At 39.6% G+C, this 27,315-nt stretch overlaps 1 protein-coding gene across 1 annotated transcript in view; it reads left to right on the top strand.

Annotated features, from left to right (window-relative positions):
- The window catches only part of LOC115106736 (integrin alpha-X-like), a 50,445-nt gene that overhangs the window by 1,760 nt on the left and 21,370 nt on the right, over window positions 1-27,315 (top strand). Inside the window, exons 2-20 of the mRNA XM_029629766.2 lie at window positions 1,992-2,097; window positions 3,372-3,475; window positions 3,963-4,033; window positions 4,165-4,279; window positions 4,591-4,718; window positions 5,789-5,931; window positions 6,038-6,188; window positions 8,138-8,288; window positions 8,582-8,655; window positions 8,830-8,953; window positions 9,034-9,167; window positions 16,025-16,165; window positions 16,268-16,480; window positions 16,675-16,808; window positions 22,749-22,891; window positions 24,523-24,677; window positions 26,472-26,600; window positions 26,777-26,850; window positions 27,110-27,251. Of these exons, the coding sequence (XP_029485626.1) occupies window positions 1,992-2,097; window positions 3,372-3,475; window positions 3,963-4,033; window positions 4,165-4,279; window positions 4,591-4,718; window positions 5,789-5,931; window positions 6,038-6,188; window positions 8,138-8,288; window positions 8,582-8,655; window positions 8,830-8,953; window positions 9,034-9,167; window positions 16,025-16,165; window positions 16,268-16,480; window positions 16,675-16,808; window positions 22,749-22,891; window positions 24,523-24,677; window positions 26,472-26,600; window positions 26,777-26,850; window positions 27,110-27,251 (2,432 nt within the window). The remainder of the gene's footprint in view (window positions 1-1,991; window positions 2,098-3,371; window positions 3,476-3,962; window positions 4,034-4,164; window positions 4,280-4,590; window positions 4,719-5,788; window positions 5,932-6,037; window positions 6,189-8,137; window positions 8,289-8,581; window positions 8,656-8,829; window positions 8,954-9,033; window positions 9,168-16,024; window positions 16,166-16,267; window positions 16,481-16,674; window positions 16,809-22,748; window positions 22,892-24,522; window positions 24,678-26,471; window positions 26,601-26,776; window positions 26,851-27,109; window positions 27,252-27,315) is intronic.

Below are 27,315 nucleotides of genomic sequence, written 5' to 3'. Positions count from 1 at the left end.
CCTGATCAACGTTATGCAAAGGAGATGTGTCACGCTGCATGAGGCAAATGGTGGTCACACCAGATACTGACTGTTTTTTTTATCCACGCCCCTAAACCCTTTTTTAGGGTATCTGTGACCAAGAGATGCATATCTGTATTCCCAGTCATGTGAAATCCATAGTTTAGGGCCTAATGAATATATTTCAATTGACTGATTTCCTTATATAAACTATAACTCAGTAAAATCTTTGAAATTGTTGCATATTGCGATAATATATTTGTTCAGTATATTTTGCCAAATGGATTAGTGTGTGGGTGTACTGTGTTGCATCTGCCATCTGCCTGTATTAGGGCAAAACGTTGGAGTGACAGTGGAGTCAACCAATCACATTGACTTCACATTAACAAAAGCTAGCTAGCTAGACCATGGGAAAACGTATGGAAACTTCTGCCTTCTCGAAGGCCAACAGGTCTAGCTAGCTAGCTTTTGTTGTAGGCTAGTTTGCAGCAGCTGCAGCAGGTATTATCGAAAAGGATGATGTTGCTAATTTGTTAGCTCTTCCCTTTTCAAGATTAAGTTTCAACAAGAAGTTAAGTTTCAAATTATTATCATCTGGTGAGTGGAACTGTGATTTTTATTGCAGCTGAAATGCTGTTAGCCATCTCTTTGAAAATAACTTGTGTGTGTGAAACATTGTTGCATTTAAACTTTAGATCACCTGTTACTTTGTGTACTAAATGTGAAATGTTTTTTGCAATGGGAAGTAATAGTTGTACATTTTGATTAGGAAATGCTAGCCTAATGGTTGTGTTTTTGTATTCTTAAGATGATGACATGATGGCTTATTATGTCCGAGTGAATGGACTGTTTATCATCATGCTGTGTGTGACTGCTGTCTTTCCATCTGCCATATGCAGTGGTGTTGTGGTGCCTGGAGAAGTGGGTTCTTTGTGAAGGAAATGCGCTCTGTGTGAAAAATCCCTCGTCTTCCTATAGATTTGTCTGTTTTTTCACTCTCAAATAATAAACCACTAAAAAATGTATGTTCTAAGTCCACAACAATGCTCAAACAATATCAGGAGACTGTTTTTGAAGTCTGGGAGGTTAAAGTTGCCCTTTAATTGAAACGAGCAAAACAAATGCTCTCCCTATTGATACAAATCAACATTATGTCATTCTGTCAGGTAGACTGACATTTTTGTCAACATTTTATTGGCAAGGTTTTTTTGGGAAAACCTTTAGAAATGTTCATGACGAATGAATTGTGCATCGCAAATAGCCTACTAACCAAGATTACGGACCAACCTTTTTCAATACCTGGTTTGCATACCGATTGTTGCCTTAGTTAGCATTTACTGGTCGATACCAGAAGTTGAAACGTCTTTCCTACCTACCAGGTGCCGATGTCATTATATTTGTGAGCTGCTCCATGCAACCACCAGTTGAGAGCTGCGCACTCTTTCTGCCTTCAAATAATATTCAGCAGGATGGCAGGGTAGGCTAGTGGTTAGAGTGTTGGACTACTAACTGTAAAGGTTGCAAGATCAAATCCCTGAACAAGGCAGTTAACCTGTTCCTAGGCTGTCATTGAAAATAAGAATTTGTTCTTAACTGACTTGCCTAGATAAATACATCATACTGTTGAAATGAGGCTAATTGTTCTCCAGACGTGAATATATTTCATGTGCTTTGCGATTGTGTAGGCAACTTTGCATGTTGTCCTACATAATTAATAAATTGTATACCTCCACTACACTACTTCAATATGCAACAGTAGGGATTAAGCAATGAGTATAGGCAATGCCCACTGAAAAAAAGTGGGTATAGGGCGTATAACTGTGTATATCCTCCACTCACTAGCTGTCCTAGTCAAGTATTTGAGATTGTTTTTTGAGATCGGTTTCAATATCTTACACTCTTAAATAGATACTCATACATGCTTTGAAAGAAAATGTGGAACGTTTGGGTTGTGGTAATGCTCTTTCTGATATATTGTCTCCTCTGCTTAGTGCCTCAAGGTGCTTTGGCTTTTAACATTGACCCAGTGGCTTGGAAGTATGTCAGCGAACCTGCTGCTGGGTTTGGATACAAGGTGGTACAGAATAACCCATCAAGGTAAGAAAAATCATATGGAGATAAGTCTAGTGACTTGGTTTGACCTTTTCTTTCATTTTCAAAAATGTGATTTTCCTCATTGGCCAGTGTATTAGGTACACAAAAATGGTTCGTAGTGGCTTGCGATATAAAGCAGGCAGACAAGCATCCAGGTATTCAGTTACTGTTCCACTGAATGTTAGAATGCGAAAAAATAAGTGCCCTAAGCGACTTTGAGCATGGTATGATCGATGGTGCCAGGTGTGCCGGTCCAAGTATCTCAGAAACGTCCGGCCTCCTGGGCATTTCACGCACGAGAATGGTGCTATAAACAAAAAAAAACATCCAGTCAGTGGCAGTCCTGTGGGTGAAAACAGCTCATTGATGAGAGGTCGAAGGAGAATGGCAAGCTAACAGGAGCGACACAAACAGGCAAATAATGCAGTACAACAGTGTTGTGCAGAACAACATCTCAGGACTCACAACTCATCGGTCCTTGTCATGGATGGGCTATTGCAGCAGATGACTACACAGCTAAAAACAAGAAGTGGCTCCAGTGGGCATGCGATCAGCAACACTGGACAATTGAGGAGTGGAAAAACATTGCCTGGTCTGACAAATCCCAGTTCCTGTTGAGTCAGCATTTGGCCGTAAGCAGCATGAGTCTATGGGATGACATCCATACAAGCATTAAAACACTATTTTTACCTCAACATAGTGTAAAATACACATATAAATAATAGCCTAAATGTTGACACATTTTACTGGGGGGCAATGAGGAGATTCTGTATTTTCTTCCCCCACGGCACCTTTCCCCCACATGTTTCCATGCCATTTCCATTGTTTTGGTCGAGTTCCATTGACTTCTTTACTGCATCTACAATCTATTGTGTTGTAGAACAGCTGACTGAAGCCCAGGCATTCAGATCAAACAGATGAGACTTTGTGACTTGTCAGAGAAATATTAGCAAGGCTAGCTATAGCTGCAGCAAAATCGCTAGCTAACAATCTGCAAGGCTAAAACAAAACGTTAGCACATTGTTCTCTGATTGGCTAAATGGATCAGTCTTGTAGCAAAACTTTAGCTCAAGATTTGACATGTTGAAACTTGGAAACCCCAGCAGCCGTCTTGAGACGTTCTAAAACTAGACCGCTCAGATCAAGTAAATTTTGTTCTAAATCTGTATAAAAATGTCTTGTCGCAACTTATGTATCTGAAATTGGCTTAATCATTTTTGGTGTTGTATTTTTGTCAATTAATATAACATAAACACACCTTTGACCTCTATCACAAGCTTGCTTATAAGTGCCCCCCTGGATCAGTATAAGCAAAATAGGAGGGGACAAGTTTACCGATGTCTGGTCAGTGATTCATCTTGCATACCATTGTCAATACGAGGTATGTATGGTAGAATATACTACTCAAATATCTCTGTTCATTAGCAATGGGACATTTCTTGATTACTGTTGAGCCTACCTGTGCTGTCGGATGAAAACCTTGTAATTCTATTCTTGCCAATTTTCCATCTTTTTTTTACATGTAATGAAAGGAGTTACTTCCCTAAATGTACTATACACATTATATGACTCTAGGACAAACAAAATGTATTCAAAATAGCTTTTGAAGTTTGATAATTGTATGTTCGTTAACAGTAAAATATGGCTGTTTTTTCCATTTCCTAAAAGGTTTATATTTTGGAGATATGAGGTTTTCATCTGACAGTGACAATAGACTTCTGTAGAATAAGCGATGAGTTGAGAGACGGTACTTGATTAATCTCTAACAAGAAAATCTAATAATAAAAAAAATGTGTGTGGGGGGGGGCGGTTTAATAATACAAATCTAGATGTTTATATCGCAAATTCTCCCCTGTTGTGTTTTAAAGAGCCCAGTCATGGGATCAATATGTCTCTTGGTTTGTCAATGACAAAGGATCCCGAGTCACTAACCACCTTGGTGAGTGGAATGTGTGTTCACGTCTTAGCCGTATTGATGAAAAACCACAAGGAAATAATCAAATTGCTGCATTGCTTTTCATGATGATTATCATTTTGTTCATCATTTCTCCAACCTTCTGTTCCTTATAGGTATGCGGACCAACCATCCCAAGAGAGTGCAAATCCATCACCACCTACAATGGGATGTGCTTTGAAATTGACCAAAGTCTTCATGTGAAACAACCTGTCCCTTCATCTCTGGAAGGTAATCCAAGGTTGTATTTTAAGGTAGTCTGGTTGGTTGAGTCAATATTAAAAGAAAATATACCTATTGTGGTACAGATGCTGTCTTTTTGTGTGTGTGTCACGCCACAGCACGCCACTTAATTACGGAGGGTTATCAGTGCCAATTCTTAAATGCAATGCTAAATTGCAATGTGAAAACGGCAAACGCATTGCCTAAATATTACATTGCATTTAAAGCATTTACATTAAGCACTAATGGTGGGGGTCTCTACCATTTGACTTCACATTGTTTTTTCTCTTTTCTGCTCTTTTTCTACACATTTTTACCAGAATGTCCTGGACAAACAGACATAGCCTTTCTATTGGATGGGTCAGGAAGTGTTAACGAATTTGATTTTTTAAAAATGAAAGACTTCGTGAAAGATCTGATCAAGGAATTTCTGGAAAGGGATACTAAGGTAAGAACTACTTTTACATGTTATTATAGAAGCAGTTTTAATTGCATTCATTGGTGATTACTCAATATATCATTGGTGATTATGGTTGAGGTCGGAAAAAAATTATATATTTTCAATGATTTCTCAATAAACTGAAAAGGATAAGCTATTTATCATCCTTTTGTTTTATTCAAATCACTCTGAATTGAGTGACTTCAATTATAATTGACCACAACCCTGATATTGCTCAACATAACCATATTTAGTCAAATATGCAACATGTAGTTATTAGTTTATGTAGACTGGCAATTGTATTTGTTATGACGAGATGAACAATAAAAATGCCACTGAGGTATTCATATGACTAAGCTTCTTGTTGGTATTTTGAGTGTCTCCATTATACTATATTGTATGCCAAAACAAAAAGGTAAGTTATATTATTTTATACTAATACAATTTACTTTACCCATTACCAGGATATTTTATCCAAAAACCCGGTGGCCTCTGCCAGGAGGTTGTAACTTGGCCATGAGTGGCTCTTCCAGCAAGACTATAACCCCAAGCACACATCAAAATTCACAAAGAAATGGTTCATTGACCATGAAATCTACATTTTACAATGGCCATCTCAGTCTACAGACTTGAACCCCATTGAAAACCTGTGGTTTGAATTGAAGAGGGCAGTCCATAGGTGTAGACAAAGGATTTCAAGGATCTGGAATTATTCTGTATGAAGGAATGATTTAAGACCCCCCCCCCCCCCAATGTGTTCTGAAATCTTGTAAAATATTTTAGAAAATGCTCAGTGCTGTTATCCTCACAAGGGGAGGGAGGGTGCTGGAGTATTGAAAACAGGGGTGCCAATAATTTTGACCTCAATCTTTTTGAGAAAAGAAAGATTACTTGTTTAACAATTTAAAAACTTTTTTTTATAGCAATTGTATTAGTATAAAATATATATATATTTTTTTCATTCTGAGCATACAATATAGCTCAGTATTTGTATTATTTATTTTATACAGTATTTCTTTGTTCATCCTTATCAATTGTGTCAATAATTTTACACACGACTGTTCTCTTCCTTTTTACAGTTTGCAGTTGCCCAGTATTCAAGCTATTGCACTATACATTTTGACTTAAATACGTTTAATGTCATGAATCGGGATTATCAAGTGAGTAGTATTGCTCAACAAAGGGGAGGGACTTACACGGCAGCAGCCATGAGAAAAGTTGTGTAAGTGCATAATATTTATGTAGACATATTACAGTATAGAGTCATCATACAGAATATTACCATACAACATGTTAACGTGAATCTACAACCTTTTCTGATCAAAAAGCCAAGAGGTCTTTTCAACGAGTAGAGGATCCAGACCAAAGGCAAAGAGGATCATGATAGTAATTACAGATGGAGTATCACATGACAGAGTGATGCTGAAAAATGCAGCCTCTGAAGCTGAAGCCAAAAACATTATTCGATTTGCCATTGGGGTAAGTTGTTTGCCTCAATGTTTCTTTGGACACCATACTATGCAAAATAATATCTTTTTCATTACGTGTTATTATATTCTTTAAAAAAAAGAAATTATAAATTGATCAATGCCTCTTTTGTATTTGAGATTTTGTCACAGGTCTCAAAAGTTTTACATGTTACATAGTTGTCCTGTGCAGTCACATTTTTATTACATTTAAATAGACTTTATAGACTTATTAAAATCACAATATTTGTATTTTTTGTTCATTCATATAAAGTTGTAGTTTGAAGTTTACATACACTTAGGTTGGAAATATTAAAACTAGTTTTTCAACCACTCCACGAATTTCTTGTTAACAAACTATAGTTTTGGCATGTCGGTAGGACATCTACTTCGTGCATGACACAAGTGATTTTTCCAACAATTGTTTAGACAGATTATTTCACTTATAACTCACTGTGTCACAATTCCAGTGGGTCAGAAGTTTACAAACAATAAGTTGACTGTGCCTTTAAACAATTTGGAAAAATCCAGAAAATTATGTCATGGCTTTAGAAGCTTCTGATATGCGAATTGACATCATTTGAGTTAATTGGAGGTGAACCTGTGGATGTATTTCAAGGCCTACATTCAAACTAATTGCCTCTTTGTTTGAGATCATGAGAAAATCAAAATAAATCAGCAAAGACCTCCACAAGTCTGGTTCATCCTTGGGAGCAATTTCCAAACGTCTAAAGGTACCACGTTCATCTGTACAAACAATAGTACGCAAGCATATACACCATGGAACCACGCAGCCATCATACCGCTCAGGAATGAGACGCGTTCTGTCTCCTAGAGATGAACGTACTTTGGTGCGATAAATGCAAATCAATCCCAGAAAAACAGCAGAAGACCTTGTGAATATGCTGGAGGAAACCGGTACACAAGTGTCTATATCCACAGTAAAACGAGTCCTATATCGACATAACCTGAAAGGCCGCTCAGCAAGGAAGAAGCCACTGCTCCAAAAACTCCATAAAAAAGCCAGATTACAGTTTGCAACTGCACATGGGGACAAAGATCGTACTTTATGAAGAAATGCCCTCTGGTCTGATGAAACAAAAATAGAACTGTTTGGCCATAATGACCATCGTTATGTTTGGAGGAAAAAGGGGGAGGCTTGCAAGCTGAAGAACAGCATCCCAACCGTGAAGCACAGGGGTGGCAGCATCATGTTGTGGGGGTGCTTTGCTGTAGGTGGGACTAGTGCACTTCACAAAATAGATGGCATCATGAGGTAAGGAAAATTATGTGAATATATTGAATCAACATCTCAAGACATCAGTCAGGAAGTTAAAGCTTGGTCGCAAATGGATCTTCCAAATGGACAATGACCCTAAGCATACTTCCAAAGTTAAGCAAAATGGCTTAAGGACAACAAAGTAAAGGTATTGGAGTGGCCATCACAAAGCCTATAGAAAATTTGTGGACAGAACTGAAAAAGCGTGTGCGAGCAAGGAGGCCTACAAACCTGACTCAGTTACACCAGCTCTGTCAGGAGGAATAGTCCAAAATTCACCCAACTTATTGTGGGAAGGTTGTGGAAGGCTACCTGAAACGTTTGACCCATGTTCAGCAATTTAAAGGCAATGCTACCAAATCCTAATTGAGGGTATGTAAACTTCTGACCCACTGGGAATGTGATGAAAGAAATAAAAGCTGAAATCATTCTCTCTACTATTATTCTGACATTTCACATTCTTAAAATAAATTGGTGATCCTAACTGACCTAAGACAGGGAATTTTTACTAGGATTAAATGTCAGGAATTATTATTTTTTTTTAAAAACAGAGTTTTTAAAGGTATTTGGCTAAGGTGTATGTAAACTTCCGACTTCAACTGTATAATGCCACTACTCAGAAATTATGATTTTTCAATGAACAGCGACGTTAAGTACCAGTGTCTATTTCTGGATTTCCTCAGGTGGGCACAGCCTTTTCTTCGACCTCAGCAAGAGAGGAGTTAGAAACAATTGCCTCCTCTCCACCAATCAACCACATGTTTCAAGTGGGCAGCTTCCAAGCACTTGGCCAAATCAAGGATACATTACAGAACAGCATTTTTCCTATTGAAGGTATGGTTGCTTTTCTTGATGTGTCTGTCAAGCCACTACAGTCCTCATCAGTCCACCACACAATTGCAATCTAACTTTTAATGAAATGTGAATGAGGTGTTTACCCATCTTGAATATCTGTCCTGCTAAAACTTGTATGAGTCTACCTCAGTTGATTGTTAACAATAACATATGTAACCTACAGGACATACTGTATAATACTAACTCATGTGAATGTTGATAGGAATCAGACCATCTCACACTGTTAAACCACTTACGTGAATGTGATATCTCAGACTTTTTTTGTATTGCAGGATCTCAGACTACTGGGGAATCTATTAAGATGGAAATGGCCCAGGAGGGATTCAGTTCAGCATACATTCCTAGGGTAGGAAATACTCCATAAATGGCTCAAGTCCTGCATGCTTCCTCATTGGCTGGCTTGGCTTTCATGCCAAGCACTAATCCTGTTTTCTGGTCACTAATTAAAATATAATTGCATGTAATATAAGTCAAATAAAATGTATAGTCTTCAATTAGTACATTTGCCCATCCTTGCCAGAGTGGATTCCAGATGGGAGCTGTTGGAGCCTTCCAATGGAGCGGGGCTTACCAGGAATACATAGGGAGCACTTTATACCCTACACCACAACAGAGTCAGAACATGGAACCAGATAGCTATATGGGTGAGAAAATCGACTGAAAAAAAAATACCCAAACGTACACTGTTATTATTGGCTCTGACCCTGTGAATTTCCCACCTCAGGGTACTCCATGGCAGTTGCTACGACACACACTCGCCAGTTTACCATTTTAGGTGCTCCAAGATTTAAACACACTGGACGAGTGGTGGTTCTTCCGTCCAGAGACACAGACAAGCCGATAGAATTTTCTGGACAGGTTTGTAGACAACTTAAACATTGTTGACTGAAAATAATGTTGAATATCATAACTTGCGTTCTCCAAAAAAGTATGTGGGTAGCAGCAGACCTAAAGGTAAATCCTGAAATAAAATTATGACACAGAAAGGTGCCTTGTGCTATGTTTTATCAGGTTTTCACTCTCAAAATCACACCGTTTTATAGAAAAATTACAAAGATATGTTTGAAGTCCACAACAATACTTAAACCATATCAGGAGACAGTTCAGTGAGACAGCGTATAGGTACCTCTACGTGCGGTCATAGGCTCCGAAAGTTCTGGCAGTGTCATTTCTTTTAGTGTGGCTGTTGATATGAGCCAATCCTGGTGACTGACCAATAGGAACACGGCCGGCATTGAATATGCAGTCATGTTTACATGACACATCTGAAATCAGGCTACCTGATGGGATTTTGATGAATGCTCAAAATTGTCAATCAAAATAAAGATGTGATGAAACCAAGATTGAACTCTTTGGCCTGAATGCCAAGCGTCACGTCTGGAGGAAACCTGGAACCATCCCTACGGTGAAGTATGGTGGTGGCAGCATCATGCTGTGGATATGTTTTTTAGCTCGGGGATTTGAATCGAGGGAAAGATGAACGAAGCAAATTATAGAGAGATCCTTGATGATAACCTGCTCCAGAGTGCTCAGGACCTCAGACTGGGGGGAAGGTTCACCTTCTAACAGGACAATGACCCTAAGCACACAGGCAAGACAACGCAGGAGTGGCTACAGGAAGTCTCTGAATGTTCTTGAGTGGCCCAGCCAGAACCCAGTCTTGAACCCAATCAAACATCTCTGGAGAGAACTGATAATAGCTGTGCAGCACTGCTCCCCATCCAACATAAACAGAGCTTGAGAGAATTTGCAGAGAAGAGTTGGAGAAATTCCTCAAATACAGGTGTGCCAAGCTTGTAGCGTCATACCCAAGAAGACTCAAGGCTGTAATCGCTGCCAAAGTTGCTTCAACAAAGTATGGAATAAAGGGACTGAATACTTATATTTTTAAATGTTAATCATTTTGCAAGTATTTCTGAAAACCTGTTTTTTCTTTGTCATTATGAGGTATTGTGTAGATATGAGGGAAAAAAACAATTGAATCCATTTTAGAATAAGGCTATAACATAATGTGGAAAAAGTCAATGGGTCTGAATACTTTTCAAATGTACTGTATAAAGTTTGTGAAAAATATTTATAAATGCATACTTTCCGAACTCAGCCTAATCATTGCAACAATTATAGCTGTTTTTAGCAACGCAGGTGTATTTACATACACTAGTGTTGATCCCTATTGTATTGGGTTGCACATAAACAGTCTGCGGGAAGCCAAAAGTTAAATTCAATTTAATTTCAACTTAGCCAAGACGGTTGGACAGGGAGTTGAGACTAAATATCTAAAGGAATGTATTATTAAACAGACTTTACAAACATGGGTCTGTTGTAGACCCATTTCCTCCATGCTTAGGGATGGATCAAAATGTACAGAATTGGTACTTGGAGAAAAACGGGGGAGGGTCATGCTTGTTCAATTACAGTCAAGGGGAAGGTTTAGTAATAGTAGTTCTTTCAGGACAAAAAGAGAATTGCATTGCAGTATTACTTTTGTGCCTTATTGTAAACATGCATGTTTTGGAATATTTTTTTATTCTGTACAGGCTTCCTTTTCACTCTTTCAATTAGATTAGTATTGTGTAGTAACTACAATGTTGTTGATCCAGCCTTAGGAAAAAACTATCACAGCCATTCAGTAACTGTTTTAAGTTCACCATAGGCCTGATTGTGAAATTCCTGACCATTTTCCTTCATCTCCGGCAACGGAGTTAGGAAGGACACCTGTGTCTTTGTAGTGACTTGATGTATTAATACACCATCCAAATTGTAATTAATAACTTCACCATACTCAAAGGGATATTCAATGTCTGCTTTTTTATTTTTTTACCTATCTACCAATAGGTGCCCTTCTTTGCGAGGCATTAGAAAATCTCCCTGGTCTTTTTGGTTGAATCTGTGTTTGAAATTCAATGCTCGACTGAGGGACCTTACATAAAATTGTATGTGTGGGGTCAGAGATGAGTCATTCAAAAATCATGTTAAACACTATTATTGCACACAGAGTCCCTGCAACTTATTATTTGACTTGTTCATACTATACAGTGCCTTGCGAAAGTATTCGGCCCCCTTGAACTTTGCGACCTTTTGCCACATTTCAGGCTTCAAACAAAAGATAGCAAATGTTCCGTTTTTACAAAAAATATTATTTGTGTCGAAAAAAATAAAAATAATAATAAGTAATTAAAACGCTAACTTTTTTCCAAATTAACTCCATAATATCGACAAACATGGCAAACCGATGTTTAGAATCAATCCTCAAGGTGTTTTTCACATATCTATCGACGATAACTGCCACGATGGATTTTTACTTTCTCTTCTGAAGAAATGGAACGCGCATGGATTTACAGATTACGCACACAGGACACCGGGCGGGACACCAGGTAAATGTAGTCTAATGGTCAATCTTCCAATGATATGCCTACAAACACGTCACAATGCTGCAGACACCTCGGGGAATAGACAGAAAGCGCGGGCTCATTCCTGGCGCATTCACAGCCATATAAGGAGACATTGGAACACAGCGCCTTCAGAATCTGGGGCATTTCCTGTATGAAAGTTCATCTTGGTTTCGCCTGTTGCATTAGTTCTGGGGCACTCACAGATAATATCTTTGCAGTTTTGGAGACATCAGAGTTTTGTCTTTCCAAGGCTGTCAATTACATGCATAGTCGCATCTTTTCGTGACAAAATATTGCGCTTAAAACGGGCACGTCTTTTTATCCAATAATGATACAGCGCCCCCATAGGTTCAACAGGTTAACAAACTATAAACTATACTGCTATAAACAAGCAGGAAAACCTACACCCAGAGGCTGACTTTCTGGTTGTCAGCGATTTTATTTTGGCGTCACTAAGATACGTGATGCCCAACATCCATCAACATGTCTCCAATGCCACTAAAGGCGATAAAGTCCCAGACCACTGCTATTCTACCCACAAGCAAGCATACAAGGCCCTCCCTCTTCCGCCATTAAACAAATCAGATCATGACAAACAGAAGCTGAAACAGGAAGTTCCTGCGATTCACTCCATTGAGAAATGGTCACCAGAGTCTGAGGATATGCTATAGGACTATGAGACTCCGGCAGGGGCTACAGTCCATTGCGGATTACCTAGTCCATTGCGGATTACATAGGAAGATTCATCCGTGATCTGCCCAATGATGCCTCTCTACCAGACTTATGCACACTTTGACAACAACATCAAGTCGGCTGTGAGGGCCGTCACCGACCCAGAGGATTGGGTGATCTCGCTCTCTGAGGCCGATGTGAGAAGGGTCTTTAATCAGGTCAACACTTGCAAGGCTGGGAGCCATGACGATATTCCAGGGCGCATTCTCAGAGCATGCGCAGAACAGCTGGCAGGCATATTCACGGTCATTTTCAACCTCTCCTTGTCCCAGTCTGTAATCTCCACATGTTTTAAGATGACCACAATCATTCCTGTTCCTAAGAACTCTTAAAACTTAATGCCACAATGACTACCGCCCTATAGCACTCATTTCTGCAATCATGAAGTGTTTTGAGAGGCTGGTTATGGCACACATTAACTCCACCGTCCCAGCCACCCTAGACCTACTCCATTTTGCGTACTGCTCCAATAGATCCATAAATGACGGACACTCAATTGCTCTCCTCACTACCCTCACCCACCTAGAGAAGAGGAATACCTATGTGAGAATCCTGTTCATTGACTACAGCTCAGCGTTCAACACCATTGGCCCCTCTATGCTCGTCACCAAGCTTAGGCTCTGGGTCTGAACACCTCCCTCTGCAACTGGATTCTGGACTCCCTAATGGGCTGACCCCTGGTGGTGAGGGTAGGCAACGTCGCCTCCACCAGGAGCACTCCCCCATCCACATCGACGGGGTGGCAGTGGAGCAGTTAGAAAGCTTCAATTTCATCGGTGTCCAAATCATTAAAGATTTAAAATGGTCCACATACACACACACACACTGACTACAGTGCCTCTTCCCCCACGGGAGGTTGAACAAGTTTATTTAATCTGCTGCAGCACGGCAAGAGGTACCGGTGCATCAAGTCTGACACCAACGGGTTCTTTAACAGCTTGTCCCCAAACAATATGACTGATAAATAGCTAACAAAATAGTTACACTGACTATCTGAGTTAACCTTATACCTTTATCGACCTTTTATTTTTATTTCAATCTTTGCACTCTATGCACACTCACAGGGCCCAACACACTGTCACTACAACACACACACAAACACTCACTCCATAATTTGCTCATGCACACATAATATGCACATATATTTATACAGACTCCCCACATACAAGCTGCTGCTGCTACTCTGTTTATCTTGCATCCTGTTGCCTAGTCCCCTTACCCCTATACATATCTGCCTCCATCATTCCAGTATCCCTGCACATGTAAATATGGTATTGGATCTGACTTTTTAAATATTTTGTGTATATAGGATGCTTACTTACTTACTTTTTTGTGTATTTCCAATTCTTATTTCTCATGTTTTTTTTCTCCAGGAAATCATTGTTATTTATTATTGCATTGTTGGGTTTTGGGTTTGCAAGAAAGGCATTTCACTTTAATGTGACATTAAAACTTGAAATGAGAAGTGTCAACAAACTTTGCATAATCAAAACGGTTGCTTTGTGAGGTGTTAACCATGGAAGGTCTTAAAAAATACATTTGCATTCCTAACTTGTGTGTAACAGGACAAATATAAGCAGCCCCAAAGTATTGTTTTTGTACTGAACAAAAATATAAACTCAACATGCAAAGTGTTGGTCACATGTTTCATGAGCTGAAATGAAAGATCCCAGAAATGTTCCTTACCCACAAAAAGCTTATTTCTCTCAAATTCTGTGGACAAATTTGTAACATCCCTGTTAGTGAGCATTTCTCCTTTGCCAAGATAACCCATCCACCTGAAAGTTGTGGCATATCATGAAGCTGATTAAACAGCAAGACCATTACACAGGTGAACCTTGTGCTGGGGACAATAAAAGGCCACTCTACAACACAATGCCACAGATGTCTCAAGTTTTGAGGGAGTGTGAAATTGACATGTTGACTGCAGGAATTTCCACCAGAGCTGTTGGCAAGGAATAGAATGTTAATTTCTCTACCATAAGCCGCCTCCAATGTCATTTTAGATAATTTGGCAGTACGTCCAACCGGCCTCAACGCAGACCAGGACCTCCACATCCTGCTTCTTCACCTGCGGAATTGTCTGAGGGGGAGGGTGGGGGTGCTGAGGAGTATTTATGTCTGTAATAAAGCCTTTGTGGGAAAAACTAATTCTGATTGGCTGGGCCTGGCTCTCTAGTGGTTGGGCCTGGGTCCCAGTCATGTGAAATCCATAGATTAGGGCCTAAAAAATGTATTTCAATTTAATAATATGAACTGTAACTCAGTAAAATGGTTGACCATTGTTTTGTTAAAACTTCTTATGGATACGTGGGACGGTAGCGTCCCACTTGGCCAACATCCAGTAAAATTGCATAGCGCCAAATTAAATTACTATAAATATTTAACTTTCATGAAACCACAAGTGTAATACATCAAAATAAAGCTTAACTTCTTGTTAATCCAGCCAAGGTGTCAGATTTCAAAAAGGCTTTACAGCGAAAGCAAACCATGCAATTATCTGAGGACAGCACCCTGCATACAAACACATGATAATCAGATTTCAACCAGGAAGGTGTGCGACAAAAGTCAGAAATAGCGATATAATATATGCCTGACCTTGGAAGATCTTCTTCTGTTGGCACTCCAAAATGTCCCAGAAACATCACATCGATAATGTCCTTCTTTATCTCCCAAAAATGTCAATTTATTTGGCACTTTGATTCAGAAATACACCGGTTTCAACTCGCCCAACATGCCTACAAAGTATCTAATAAGTTACCTGCAAACTTGGTCCAAACATTTCAAACAACTTTCCTAATCCAACTTCAGGTACCCTAAAACGTAAATAATCGATACAATTTAAGATGGGAAATACTGTGTTCAATACCGGATAAAAACAACGTGAAGCGCGGTCCAGGTCATGCGCACCAAACAGTAGAATTCATCTGGATCCATCTGGAGTGACACTCACAAAGAACAGCCGTACTTCTTAATTTCTCAAAAGAAAAACATCAACCAAATTCCAAAGACTGTTGACATCTAGTGAAAGTCATGGGAACTGCAACCATATTCCTATTAAAAAGGGCTTCCCATAGAAACCTAATGGCAAACAGATTGACCTCAAAAAAATGTTTTCCCTGGATGGATTGTGCTCGGGGTTTGGCCTGCCAAATCAGTTCTGTTATACTCACAGACATTATTCAAACAGTTTTAGAAACTTCAGATTTTTTTTTTTATACAAATGTACTAATAATATGCATATCCTAGCTTCTCGGCCTGAGTAGCAGGCAGTTTACTTTGGGCATGCTTTTCATCCGGACGTGAAAATAGTGCCCCCTATCCAAGATAAGTTATTTATGTATCTTCCACTATCTCCCAGTCTGGCCCCAAGTCTGGGTAGGTTCATGGCCCAGGATGTTTTGACTTTTTGACCAAACACTGCTACAAAGCCTGACAGTAGAAATGCACCAATAATGTGGGCATGTATGCCAATGCATGATTTAATTAATAGTGAGAATAAAAAAATGAAGTTTTAGTTTGATCTGTCAGAAATGTTATTTGTTATCTGGCGGGGAAATAATCATAATTGTGGTTCTCTCATTCTTTCAGATTGGCGCTTATTTTGGTGCAGAGGTCTGTGCAATGGATGTGAATAAAGACTCATATAGCGACCTAGTCCTCATATCAGCTCCGATGTTCACGGACAGAGACAGAGAGGGCAGGGTATATGTCTGTACCATCAATGACAGGGTAATTGGTCAATCTTTTTTTGATTCACCAAATCTGACAAAACAATTGATAAAAACATGTTTCAGCCTGATCACTTTTACTGATTGCCTGTTTTTCTTCCAGTCTGGGGTGGCCTGTCAATTAAATGCTGAGATGACACTGGTGGGGGATGCAGGACAAATGGGCAGGTTTGGAACTTCTCTTGCCCCACTGCCTGACCTGAATAAGGATGGATTTAATGATTTAGCAGTCGGAGCACCTCTAGAGAACGATGGTCAAGGAAGTGTCTACATATTCCATGGGACGAGTAGTGGAATCAGCAAAATCAAATCTCAGGTATGTGGGAGAAAGATAGAAATTGAATGAGGGTGGAGGATATGAGCATAAAGAGAGACAGACAGACATTGTCTCCATTCTTTAAACTAAAGTGTAAATCCACTAGAGAAACACGGCAGAGATAATTGAAGGTGTAATAGAAAATTGGATTATATCTACTGTGTCTTTTTCTCTTTCTTTCCATCTCTTGATAGAAAATTTCAGCCTCAGATGTACAGTCTGGATTAAAGTATTTTGGACTGTCCATCAGTCAGACTTCCCTGGACATGAGTTTGGATTCTCTCCCAGATTTGGCCGTGGGATCAAAGGGGGCTGTTCTCTTACTCAGGTATCTCCAAATAATATTTTGAGCATTGTTTCCATTGGCAATTAAATTCAAGCCAAGTTGGGCAGGCGTTGATGGGCACAGCTCAAATTGTTTATCCATTGCCTCTAGAATTTAGAAATTGTCATGTTGTTGCTTATGAATTTGCCAATTTAGCTAACACTAATGGACTAATGTTGCTAGCTAACTAGAATTTGTAGAATGCCCTTGCTGATAGCTAAATGATCATAACTAGATAACTAGCTAACAAAATGTTGATAAACAATTTTAATTTACTTTCCATTACCCCATAGTCCTAGTGCTAGTATCAGCTTGCCAAGTGTTTAGCTTGTTAGTTAGTTAAATGGTTACCATTGTCATTTGTTAACTCAATGAATAGGCAAGCTAGCTAGCTAAATTCTTACCTTGCTTACCATGGCATAGGCTACTAGCTATATATATATATATATATATATATATATATATATATATATATATATATACACATTTAAATAAGATGTATCTAGCTTGCTTTCAATGTATCAATATGACCTGGCTAGCTAAAATCCATGATAGCAACATTGGCTAACTAGCTCCCCAGCAAACGGAGGACATCCTAAGGATCCTTCATTTTACTAGTCATTAGGATGTCGCATGATGGTCCTCTGGGAACATTCTCTCAGGGACCTTTGTCTAGTTCCCTGTCAGTTTCCAGGACGGTGTTGAGGACCATGTCAGGACGTTTTCAAGACGTTTTCAGGACATTTGTTTACCAGTCGTCAGGACGTTGCGTTATGGTCCCAGGTGTCCCAAAACATTATAAGTAAAGTAATAAAATGTGATGGGAATTTTACGATAAGTGGGACCCTGTTCAGCTAAAGTTTAAAAAAAACTTTTATCAACGGTAACATTTGACACAATCACTTTCATAGTACTGACTTTTCAATATGACCCCATCTGGGATTAAAACTCACAACCTGATTTGGATTACACTGATCTTTCTGCAGCGCCACAATTTCACCATATCAGTTAAACTGACTATTCTCTCATCATTGATTTGATTGACTTAATTCAGCACTGAGGGTTTTCTGTATAGTTGTCTAATGTTAATGGGGGCATATTACTCTATTTTAATGTTACTCGTGAATCACTATGATTAAATACAATAGTTTTTCTTGAGTGAATTTGTTGCATTGAAGTCAAGTGTAGTGATACAGGTGAATTGAGTCAGTGACACAGACATGGTGGCTTAGCAGGATGATTGGAATGCTGTGAACTAAGAGGTTGTGAATTCAAATCCCAGGATATAATATTTGCCTTGAGGACATAATGTAAATTTGAACATACACAATGTAATCATGTAAGTTGAAAACACTATGTTAAAAGCACTGGTTTGTGTATGTGGGTTTTCCCTCACGTTATCAACAGACAAAGACCTTTGACTGAATCAGTGGTTCACCAATCAGGGTCATAACGGGCTCTTCAATAGTAAAAAGGTGTGATGTGTAATGAAACTGATTATTTTAAAATGTTTCTGTCCTGATGATTGATACACTGAGGGTCAAATGCAACCAACAGGCTAAATTTAACATGCAGCTGCAGGTTAGCGCTGGACTTCTTAAAATGCGTCAAAGAATTAGATACCAGACAGATTTGTCTTGGTTCTCTACCCCCGGCCCCGATGAAATATCAACCTATCAGGAACATTGAAAATAGCAAGATTAGTAACTAATAAAACATAAATTGTTGGTCACATGTTTCATGAGCTGAATTGTTTTGAAACAAAATAAAAAATCCCAGAAATGTTACATACCCATAAAAAGCTTATTTCTCCAATATTTTGTGCACAAATTTGTTTACATCCCTGTTAGTGAGCATTTCTCCTTTGCCAAGATAATCCATCCACATGACAGGTGTGGCATATCAAGAAGATGATTAAACAGCATGATCATTACACAGGTGCACCTTGTGCTGGGGACAATAAAAGGTCACTCTAAAATGTGCAGTTTTGTCACACATTTCTCTACCATAAGCCACCTCCAATGTCGTTTTAGAGAGTTTGGCAGTACGTCCAAACGGTCTCACAACTGCAGACCCCGTGTAACCATGCCAGCCCCGGACAGCTGATGAAACTGTGGGTGCGCACAACCGAAGAATATTTGCAGTCAGAAACCTTCTCAAGGAAGCTCATCTGCATGCTCGTCGTCCTTACCAGGGTCTTGAGCTGACTGCAGTTTGGCATCGTAACTGACTTCAGTGGGCAAATGCTCACCTTTGATGGCCACTGGCATGCTGGAGAAGTGTGCTCTTCAGGGATGAATCCCGGTTTCAACTGTATCGGGCAGATGGCTTGGGGTGAGTGGTTTGCAACGTTGTGAACAGAGTGCCCCATGGTGGTGCTGGGGTTACGGTATGGGCAGGCATAAGTTACGGACAATGAACATAATTGCATTTTATCAATGGCAATTTCAATGCACAGAGATACTGTGACGAGATCCTGACGAGATCATTGTCGTGCCATTCATCTGCCCGCCATAACCTCAGGTTTCAGCATGATAATGCATGGCCCCATGTCGCAAAGATCTGTACACAGTTTGTGTAAGCCAAAAATATCAGAGTTCTTCCATGGCCTGCATACTCACCAGACATGTCACCCCTTGAGCATGTTTGGGATGTTCTGGATCGAAGTGTACGACAGCGTGCTCCAGTTCCCGCCAATGTACAGCAACTTCACACATTGAAGAGGAGTGGGACAACATTCCACAGGCCACAATCAACAGCCTGATCAAGTCTATGCGAAGGAGATGTGTCATGCTGCATGAGGCAAATGGTTGTCGCACCAGATACTGTTTTTCTGATCCACACCCCTACCATTTTTTTAAGGTATCTGTGACCAAGAGATGCATATCTGTATTCCCAGTCATGTGAAATCCATAGATTAGGGCCTAATGAATTCATTTCAATTGACTGATTTCCCTATATGAACTGTAACTCAAGTAAAAATTGTGCCATGTTGCTTTATATTTTTGTTCAATGTAAAACCATCCCCCCCCTCTCAATGATGACATATAGCCTTAACATATGAAACTGTTTGAAATGTAATATTCCCTTCCAGAAATGAGCCCCAAAAAAAATTCAGGAAAGGTAATATCTTTAGGTCCTGTACATGGTCCATTTTGCAGGCAGGTGTGCTATTTTAGTAATAAGCATTATCACCTGATGCATGGCTGAAGCATGGGGTTGCTCATCTGCATTGTTTACCCTAATGGCACTAGAGCCTAAAAAAAATGATGCGATTTTTGCAGTGAATATAGGCCTACCATTTATGCACTCGAATGGCCGTTACGCACTTCCTGCAGTTACTTTTTTTATTGTCATGCCAAACACATTTTATTGTCATGCCAGATTGTAAAACCCTGCCAATTGCGCAAAAACTGTAGTTGAGAAATAAATCAAACAGTACTGGAAATCTGGGATCCTGCTCTTTTCAATAATTGCCATCAAAAGTGTTGTCTTTTCCGAGATTGCATTTAGGAATGTTGCACAGTGACTGGTCTTATTAGAACACATTTCTTTCCATGCAGCATCAGATGTATGAGGAGTTGCGTGCTCTTGCCACCGGACAGTTGATATCCTGCTGATGAATAATTGACACAGCTTCGGGAATTAATCTGTTTTTTAAGCAATTATATTGAACAAAAAAATTGCATTTTTACATTTTTACAATATATATATATATATATATATATATATATATATATATATATTCTTTCCTGATTGAGTATCCAGGATGTACTGAGGTGGTGCTCACTCGAGATGGAGAGAGAAGGTTTTGACATTCTTGACTCCAATTGGAAACCGAATGCTGGTTGATAACAAGTTTGAAGCATCAGACGTTGGGAAGATTATGAAGGATTAAATACAAATGTAAATTTGTATTGTCTGTTTTGGAGTGTTTAAATGTACTGGCCCAAGCAGACCATATGAATGATTGATTAACTGGCCTTGTAAACTTGGCAGATGTGGCCAGGACAGCAGGCAGCCATGAATTTTGAGCCCTGCCCATACATACCCCACAAGACATGCCACCAAGGGTCTCTTCACAGTCAACAAGCCCAAAACGAATTCACGTCAATGCACAGTATTATACAGAGCCATGATCACATGGATTTCTCTTCCATCTCCAATTACTCAAGCAAAACAGCAAAATTACCTTTAGATTGATTAAACATCTCATGGAACGGCGGGGACTGTGAGGACACACACAAACACTCTAACACACAATATTTTTGTTGTTGTATTTTTTATTTTTTTGCATTCTAAATTTGTGTGACTGTCCTTATCGGATCAGTGTTTTGTTACTTCATGTAATTTTTTTTGTGGACTCCAGAAAGAGTAGCTGCTGCTTCTGTAAAAGCTAATGGGGATCCCAAAACACAAACAATAAACAGCTTTAGGGAGTGGTAAAATGTTGACCAATAGTGGTTGCAATTGAGATCAGCTGTGCGGGTGATCTTAGCACATATTGATGGTTTACCGAGAGAGCACCTCGTGTTGGGATGGTGCTCAATGTTGGTTGCAATTAACCTAAAAACATTTGTTCTAAATTCATCCTGACCTGGTTCTCAATGATGTCCAAGGAACATAGAAGGAACTAGACAAAAGTCTCCCAGAAAACGTTCCTTGTGAACATTGCATTACATCCAGATGAAAGGAACAAATTATATATTGGGAATCTCCTAAAAATGGTTCTAAGGACGTCCCCAGAACACGCTGGGAACTAGACAAAAACTCCAGGGGACCATGACAGAAAGTTCTAAGAAGGCCCTGTAAACGTCCTTGGGGACGTCCCCTGAACAAACTGGGTACTAGACAAAAACTTCCAGGGAACCATGACAGAACATTCTAAGAGGGTCTTAAAAACATCCTTTGGGATGTCCCCCGAACAAAACGGGAACTAGACAAAAACCTACACGAGACCATGACACAACGTCCTCAAATCATCAAAGGGGACATCCCCGGAACAAGCTGGGAACTAGTCAAAACCTCCACAGGACCACGACACAAAGTCCGAATGACTCATTTTTATTTGCAGGGTCGTTTCAAGCTAACATTAGCTAGCTGCTAACCAAAAACGACACTGTTCTACCAAAAGGTTATTGTTCAGCAGCCTGGTCTCATAGTGAATGTAAATCCAGGACACTCAAATTAGTATGATATCTTACATTTGGAATCGTTGCATAAGACAGAATGTTGCTTAAGGCAAAAACACAAGGAGGGTGGGCTTATTACACAAATGCGAAGCAACCCAAAGGTAGCTACTTTGCAACTACTTAGCATGTTAGCTAACCCTAACCTTAACCCTTTTACCTAACTCCTAACCTTCACCCCGAACCCAGCTAACATTTGCCACCTATTTAACATTATCAACAAAAAAATTGGAATTGGTAACATTTCATACATTTTGCAAATTCCTAACATATTGAACGTTTGGCAAATGTGTAACACTTTGTACGTAACATATCACATGAATTGTAATTTGTCAAATCCAATCCGAAATGGATGATGGGAATCCACAAATTAACACATACCATAAGAATGTAACATATCAAACTAAGTGGAGTGTCATGTCTGACTATTGCAGTAGCTCAGCTAGCTAGCAGCAACAAATCCAAAGCCAAATGTATCAGCATTGAGCGAGTGATCAGCTAGCTGGTGGTTGCATTGTAACGGCGTCACCAGCCTGAACCTAATCCAGCCAGCACCAGTTGTGAATCTGGGCTGTGTTGGCCCGGGACTCCCTGAACCAGCTCAAATTTGAAAATTGAGCCAGCTCAAATTTGGCCCTAATTTAGGTGTCAATGGCGTGTCAAATGAGGCTTTAGAGGCCAATAACTCACCCTTCATTGTGGAATGTACATATACTTTGTATCAAACTGATACATTATATATTTTTTCTTCCAGGTCCAGGCCTATAGTAACATTGATGGCACGAGTTTTCTTCAACCCACCCAAAATCCCCACCAACCAGGTGGACTGCAGTACACCTCTGAGAAACAGTGCTAAAGTCTGTTTCACCATGACCAGACAAACAACAGACACAAAAGGTTTCTGACGTCAAAATTGTTCTTATCTACAGTGCATTCGGAATACTTTTTCAAAATGTTGTAACGTTGTAGCCTTATTCTAAAATGGATTAATAAAGTGTTTTTTTCCCTCATCAATCTATACACAATGCCCCATAATGACAAAGGAAAAAAGGGTTTTAGAAATGCTTGCAAATGTATTAAAATTAAAAACTGAAATATCACATTTACATAAGTATTCAGACCCTTTGCTCAGTCCTTTGTTGAAGAACTTTTGACAAAGATTACAGCCTCGAGTCTTCTTGGGTATGACACAACAAGCTTGGCACACCTGTATTTGGAGAGTTTCTCCCATTCTTCTCTGCAGATCATAAGCTCTGTCATGTTCGATGGGGAGCGTTGCTGCACAGCTATTTTCAGGTTTCTCCAGAGATGTTTGATCGGGTTCAAGTCCAGGCTCTGGCTGGACCACTCAAGGACATTCAGAGACTTGTCCCGAAGCCACTCCTGCGTTGTCTTGGCTGTGTACCTTCGTCCCAGTCTGAGGTCTTGAGCGCTCTGGAGCAGGTTTTCATCAAGGATGTCTCTGTACTTTGCTCCCTTCATCTTTCCCTCAATCCTGTTAAGTCTCTCAATCCCTGCCACTGAAAAACATCCCCACAGCATGATGCTGCCACCACCATGCTTCACCGTAGGGACGGTGCTAGGTTTCCTTCAGACAAGACATTTGGCATTAAGGCCAAATAGTTCAATCTTGGTTTCATCAGACCAGCGAATTTTGTTTCTCATGGTCTGAAAGTCTTTAGGTGCCTTTTGGAAAACTCCAAGTGGGCTGTCATGTGGCTTTTACTGAGGAGTGGCTTCTGTCTGGCCACTCTATCTTAAAGGCCTGATGGGAAGAGTGCTGCAAAGATGGTTATCCTTCTGGAAGGTTCTTCCATCTCCACAGAGGAACTCCAGAGCTCTGTCAGAGTGACCATCAGGTTCTTTGTCACCCCCCTTCTCCCCCAATTGCTCAGTTTGGCCGGGTGGCCAGTTCTAGGAAGAGTCTTGGTGGTTCCAAACTTCTTCCATTTAAGAATGATGGAGGCCACTGTGTTCTTGGGGACCTTCAATGCTGCAGACATTTTTTTTTACCCTTCCCCCAGATTTGTGCCTCAACACAATCCTGTCTTGGCGCTCTACGGACAATTCCTTCGACCTCATGGCTTGGTTTTTGCTCTGACATGCACAGTAAACTGTGGGACCTTACATTGACACGTGTGTTTCTTTATAAATCATGTCCAATCAATTTTATTTACCACAGGTGGACTCCAATCAAGTTGTAGAAATATCTCAAGGATACAGAATACACCTGAGCTCAATTTCAAGTCTCATAGCAAAGGGTCTGAATACTTTTGTAAATATGGAATTTCTGTTTTTTTTTTTAATACATTTGCTACATTTGCTAAACATTCTAAAAAAGTTTTTTCTTTGTCATTATGGGGTATTGTTTGTAGATTGCTGAGGAACATGTTTTATTTAATCCAATTTAGAATAAGGCTGTAACGTTTAAAAAATGTGGGAAAAGTCAAGTGGTCTGAATACAGGCACCGTACATATGCATGCGAGTAGCTTATCCTTTTCATTAAATGCAATCTCTTTTGCTCCAGATCTTCAAGCAAAGATTAACTATACTTTAACTCTGGATGTGACCCGCCAAGCTCCAAACTATCGTGCTTATATCCTTACAAAGATACGGGAGGAAACAAACACTTTTACATTAAGACTTCAAGAGCAATGCTTCTCTCATAACTTCTTTATTGAGGTAGGTTTGAAACTTAGCCCTCCATTTGGGTTTGCCAAAAAGTTATCAATCAAGAAAATGACCAGTATTAGTATAACCTCATGCCCAACAACACAGCGCTCATATACCAAAAACTTGAATCTGGCATTCAGGTGAGTGAACTTAGTCAGCAAAGTATTTTTAATTTGTCATTATTTGAGCTTGGCTCCAAATCAGAAATAAATGCATAGGCAGGAAAATCTACAGATTATCTATTTTATCTCATTCTGATGATATCTAGTGGGCCATGAGGAGAGTAACTACAATGTTGTTGACTCATCCTTAGTTTTCTCCTATCACAGTCATTAATTACTCTGTAACTGTTTAAAAGTCACCATTGGCCTCATGGTGAAATCCCTGAGTGGTTTCCTTCCTCTACGGTAACTAAGTTAGGAAGGACGTCTGAATCTTTTTAGTGACTAGGTGGATTGATACACCATCCAGAATGTAATTAATAACTTCACAATTTTTAAAGGGACATTCAATGTCTGCTTTTTAAAATTCATCTACCAATAGGAGCCCTTCTTTGCGAGGCATTGGAAAAGCTCCCTGGTCTTTGCGGTTGAATCTGTGCTTGAAATTCACTGCTCGACTGAGGGACCTTACAGATCATTTCATGTGTGGGGTACAGAGAGTGCGTCCATGCAACTTATTATGTGACTTGTTATGCACATTTTACTCCTGAACTTATTTTGTCTTGACATAACAAGTTTTATTTTTTTACTTATTGACTCAAGACATTTCAGCTTTTCATTTGTCACTGGCCAGGCCAATGACAAAACAAATCTACATTTAATTAAATTACAATTCAGGTTGTAACAACAAAATGTGGATAAAGTCAAATGGTGTGAATACTTTCTGAATACACTTGGTGACTACCACGACTCAGGATATGACCCAGATGCAGACACAGGAGGCGGATAGTACAGTTCTCAGATTATTTATTGTAAACACGGGGCGGGCAAAGGGCAGGTCGAGGACAGACAAGGGTTCGTGATCAGGTCAGAGTCAGGCAGGTACAGGACGGCAGGCAGGTTCGGGGTCAGGGCAGGCAGAATAATCAGAACCGGGAACACTAGGAAACAGAATTTTTCCTTTTCTGACGGTTATGGTTTCATACTCGCAAAGTAGCCTAGGCCTACAACGTCCCATCTGTCATTGAATTGGACCCACTTTACAGTAGTAACGAGAAACTATCCAGAGCTAGGCTACTGTCTATACGTCTGAATAGTCTACTGTAATTTCAAATGTCTCAAGTAAACTATATTTAATTTATAAACATAAAACATAATACATAGTTTCATAACCATTGCAGAATAAATTCCTGGCCACCTTTTCTGTACATGATAGGTTCATATGACGAAGAAGCTTTAGCCTACAACAATACAGCAAACAAGGGCGTTATTGTCACCATAAAAGTTGAATGATGTGCCTTTTTCAGGTGGAGTTTTAGTGCTCTAAGCAGTCAAAAGTATTTTTCGGGATCCAATGAGAGAATAGCAGCTGAAACTTTGGAATGACATACTATGTGACTATTATGACTATTATGTGGAGTACACATCAAATTGTATCAGCTTTAAGTCTGGGCTTTATGGCTGTCACATGTCGACAACCTCAAAAGCATATGCTCATTGGTTTCTCCCCTCTGTCATTACTATACACTCTAAAGGATACAGCCATAGAGCCTTGACATGTCAATGTTAACAATATCACAGTAAACCTCTTTTTAGAGGAGTTTGAATGATAAAATGTCTCTGAAGATTCTATTTTTTATAGGCTTGCCCAGAGGACTCCCTCAATGAACTGTCCAATGAACTTGACTTCACATTTGAAGGGTTGCCAACATCTCCTGGTGGCCTCAGCTCTAGCCTTTCCCCGCAGTCACCGACTGCAACATATCATCCTGTATGTTTCTTCTCTTAACTTTTGACAATAAAAACTGTGTCAAAGTTGATTTGAAATCCCCTAAAAAAAGGCTGTTGTGTGGGTGGAGGGGGGGTAAAGATACATCTATATCCTAGTCATTATGAAGAAGGTAACGTGTTAAGTGAACTTGGTGAACATCTTTCTTCATCCCACAGTTAGGTTTTGAGATCAACTGTGGCGCTGATAACAACTGCATTGACAACCTGAAAGTGGATTTTAATTTCACTAGGTAAGATCACTAGCATTGACTCAGAGCCTTTCTGTTTTTCTACTGGGTAAGATTAAAAAAAAAATTAAAAGAAGTATTATGATTAGAATGTCGATTAGAGCGTTGCAACAGCTGGCGAGTAAAATGGATGAAGATGAAAATGATGATGATGATGATGTCAATGATAGTCAAAGGTTGAGGAAAACAAGCATGATGTAATGACAATGAGAATCATTTCTTTATTTCTTTTGCCCTCTCTTTCTCACTTTCTCACTCTCAGGAGTTCAGAGGTGAGGGTTGGCATAGATGAGGTGATAAATGTGACAGTGTCAGTCGAAAGCAGGGAAGAGAACTCTTACAACAGCCACGTTATTCTCAAATACCCTGCAGGACTTTCATTCAGGAAGTTCACCATACTCCAGGTAAGAGTACATACGAGGAAGGAGAGGGAGTGAGTAGCTATAAACTCAGTGTTTGAGGGGCAGG

The sequence above is a fragment of the Oncorhynchus nerka genome, linkage group LG23, assembly GCF_034236695.1.
Source record: "Oncorhynchus nerka isolate Pitt River linkage group LG23, Oner_Uvic_2.0, whole genome shotgun sequence".
Lineage (NCBI taxonomy): Eukaryota > Metazoa > Chordata > Actinopteri > Salmoniformes > Salmonidae > Oncorhynchus > Oncorhynchus nerka.
This window is presented reverse-complemented; position numbering and strand designations above follow the sequence as displayed.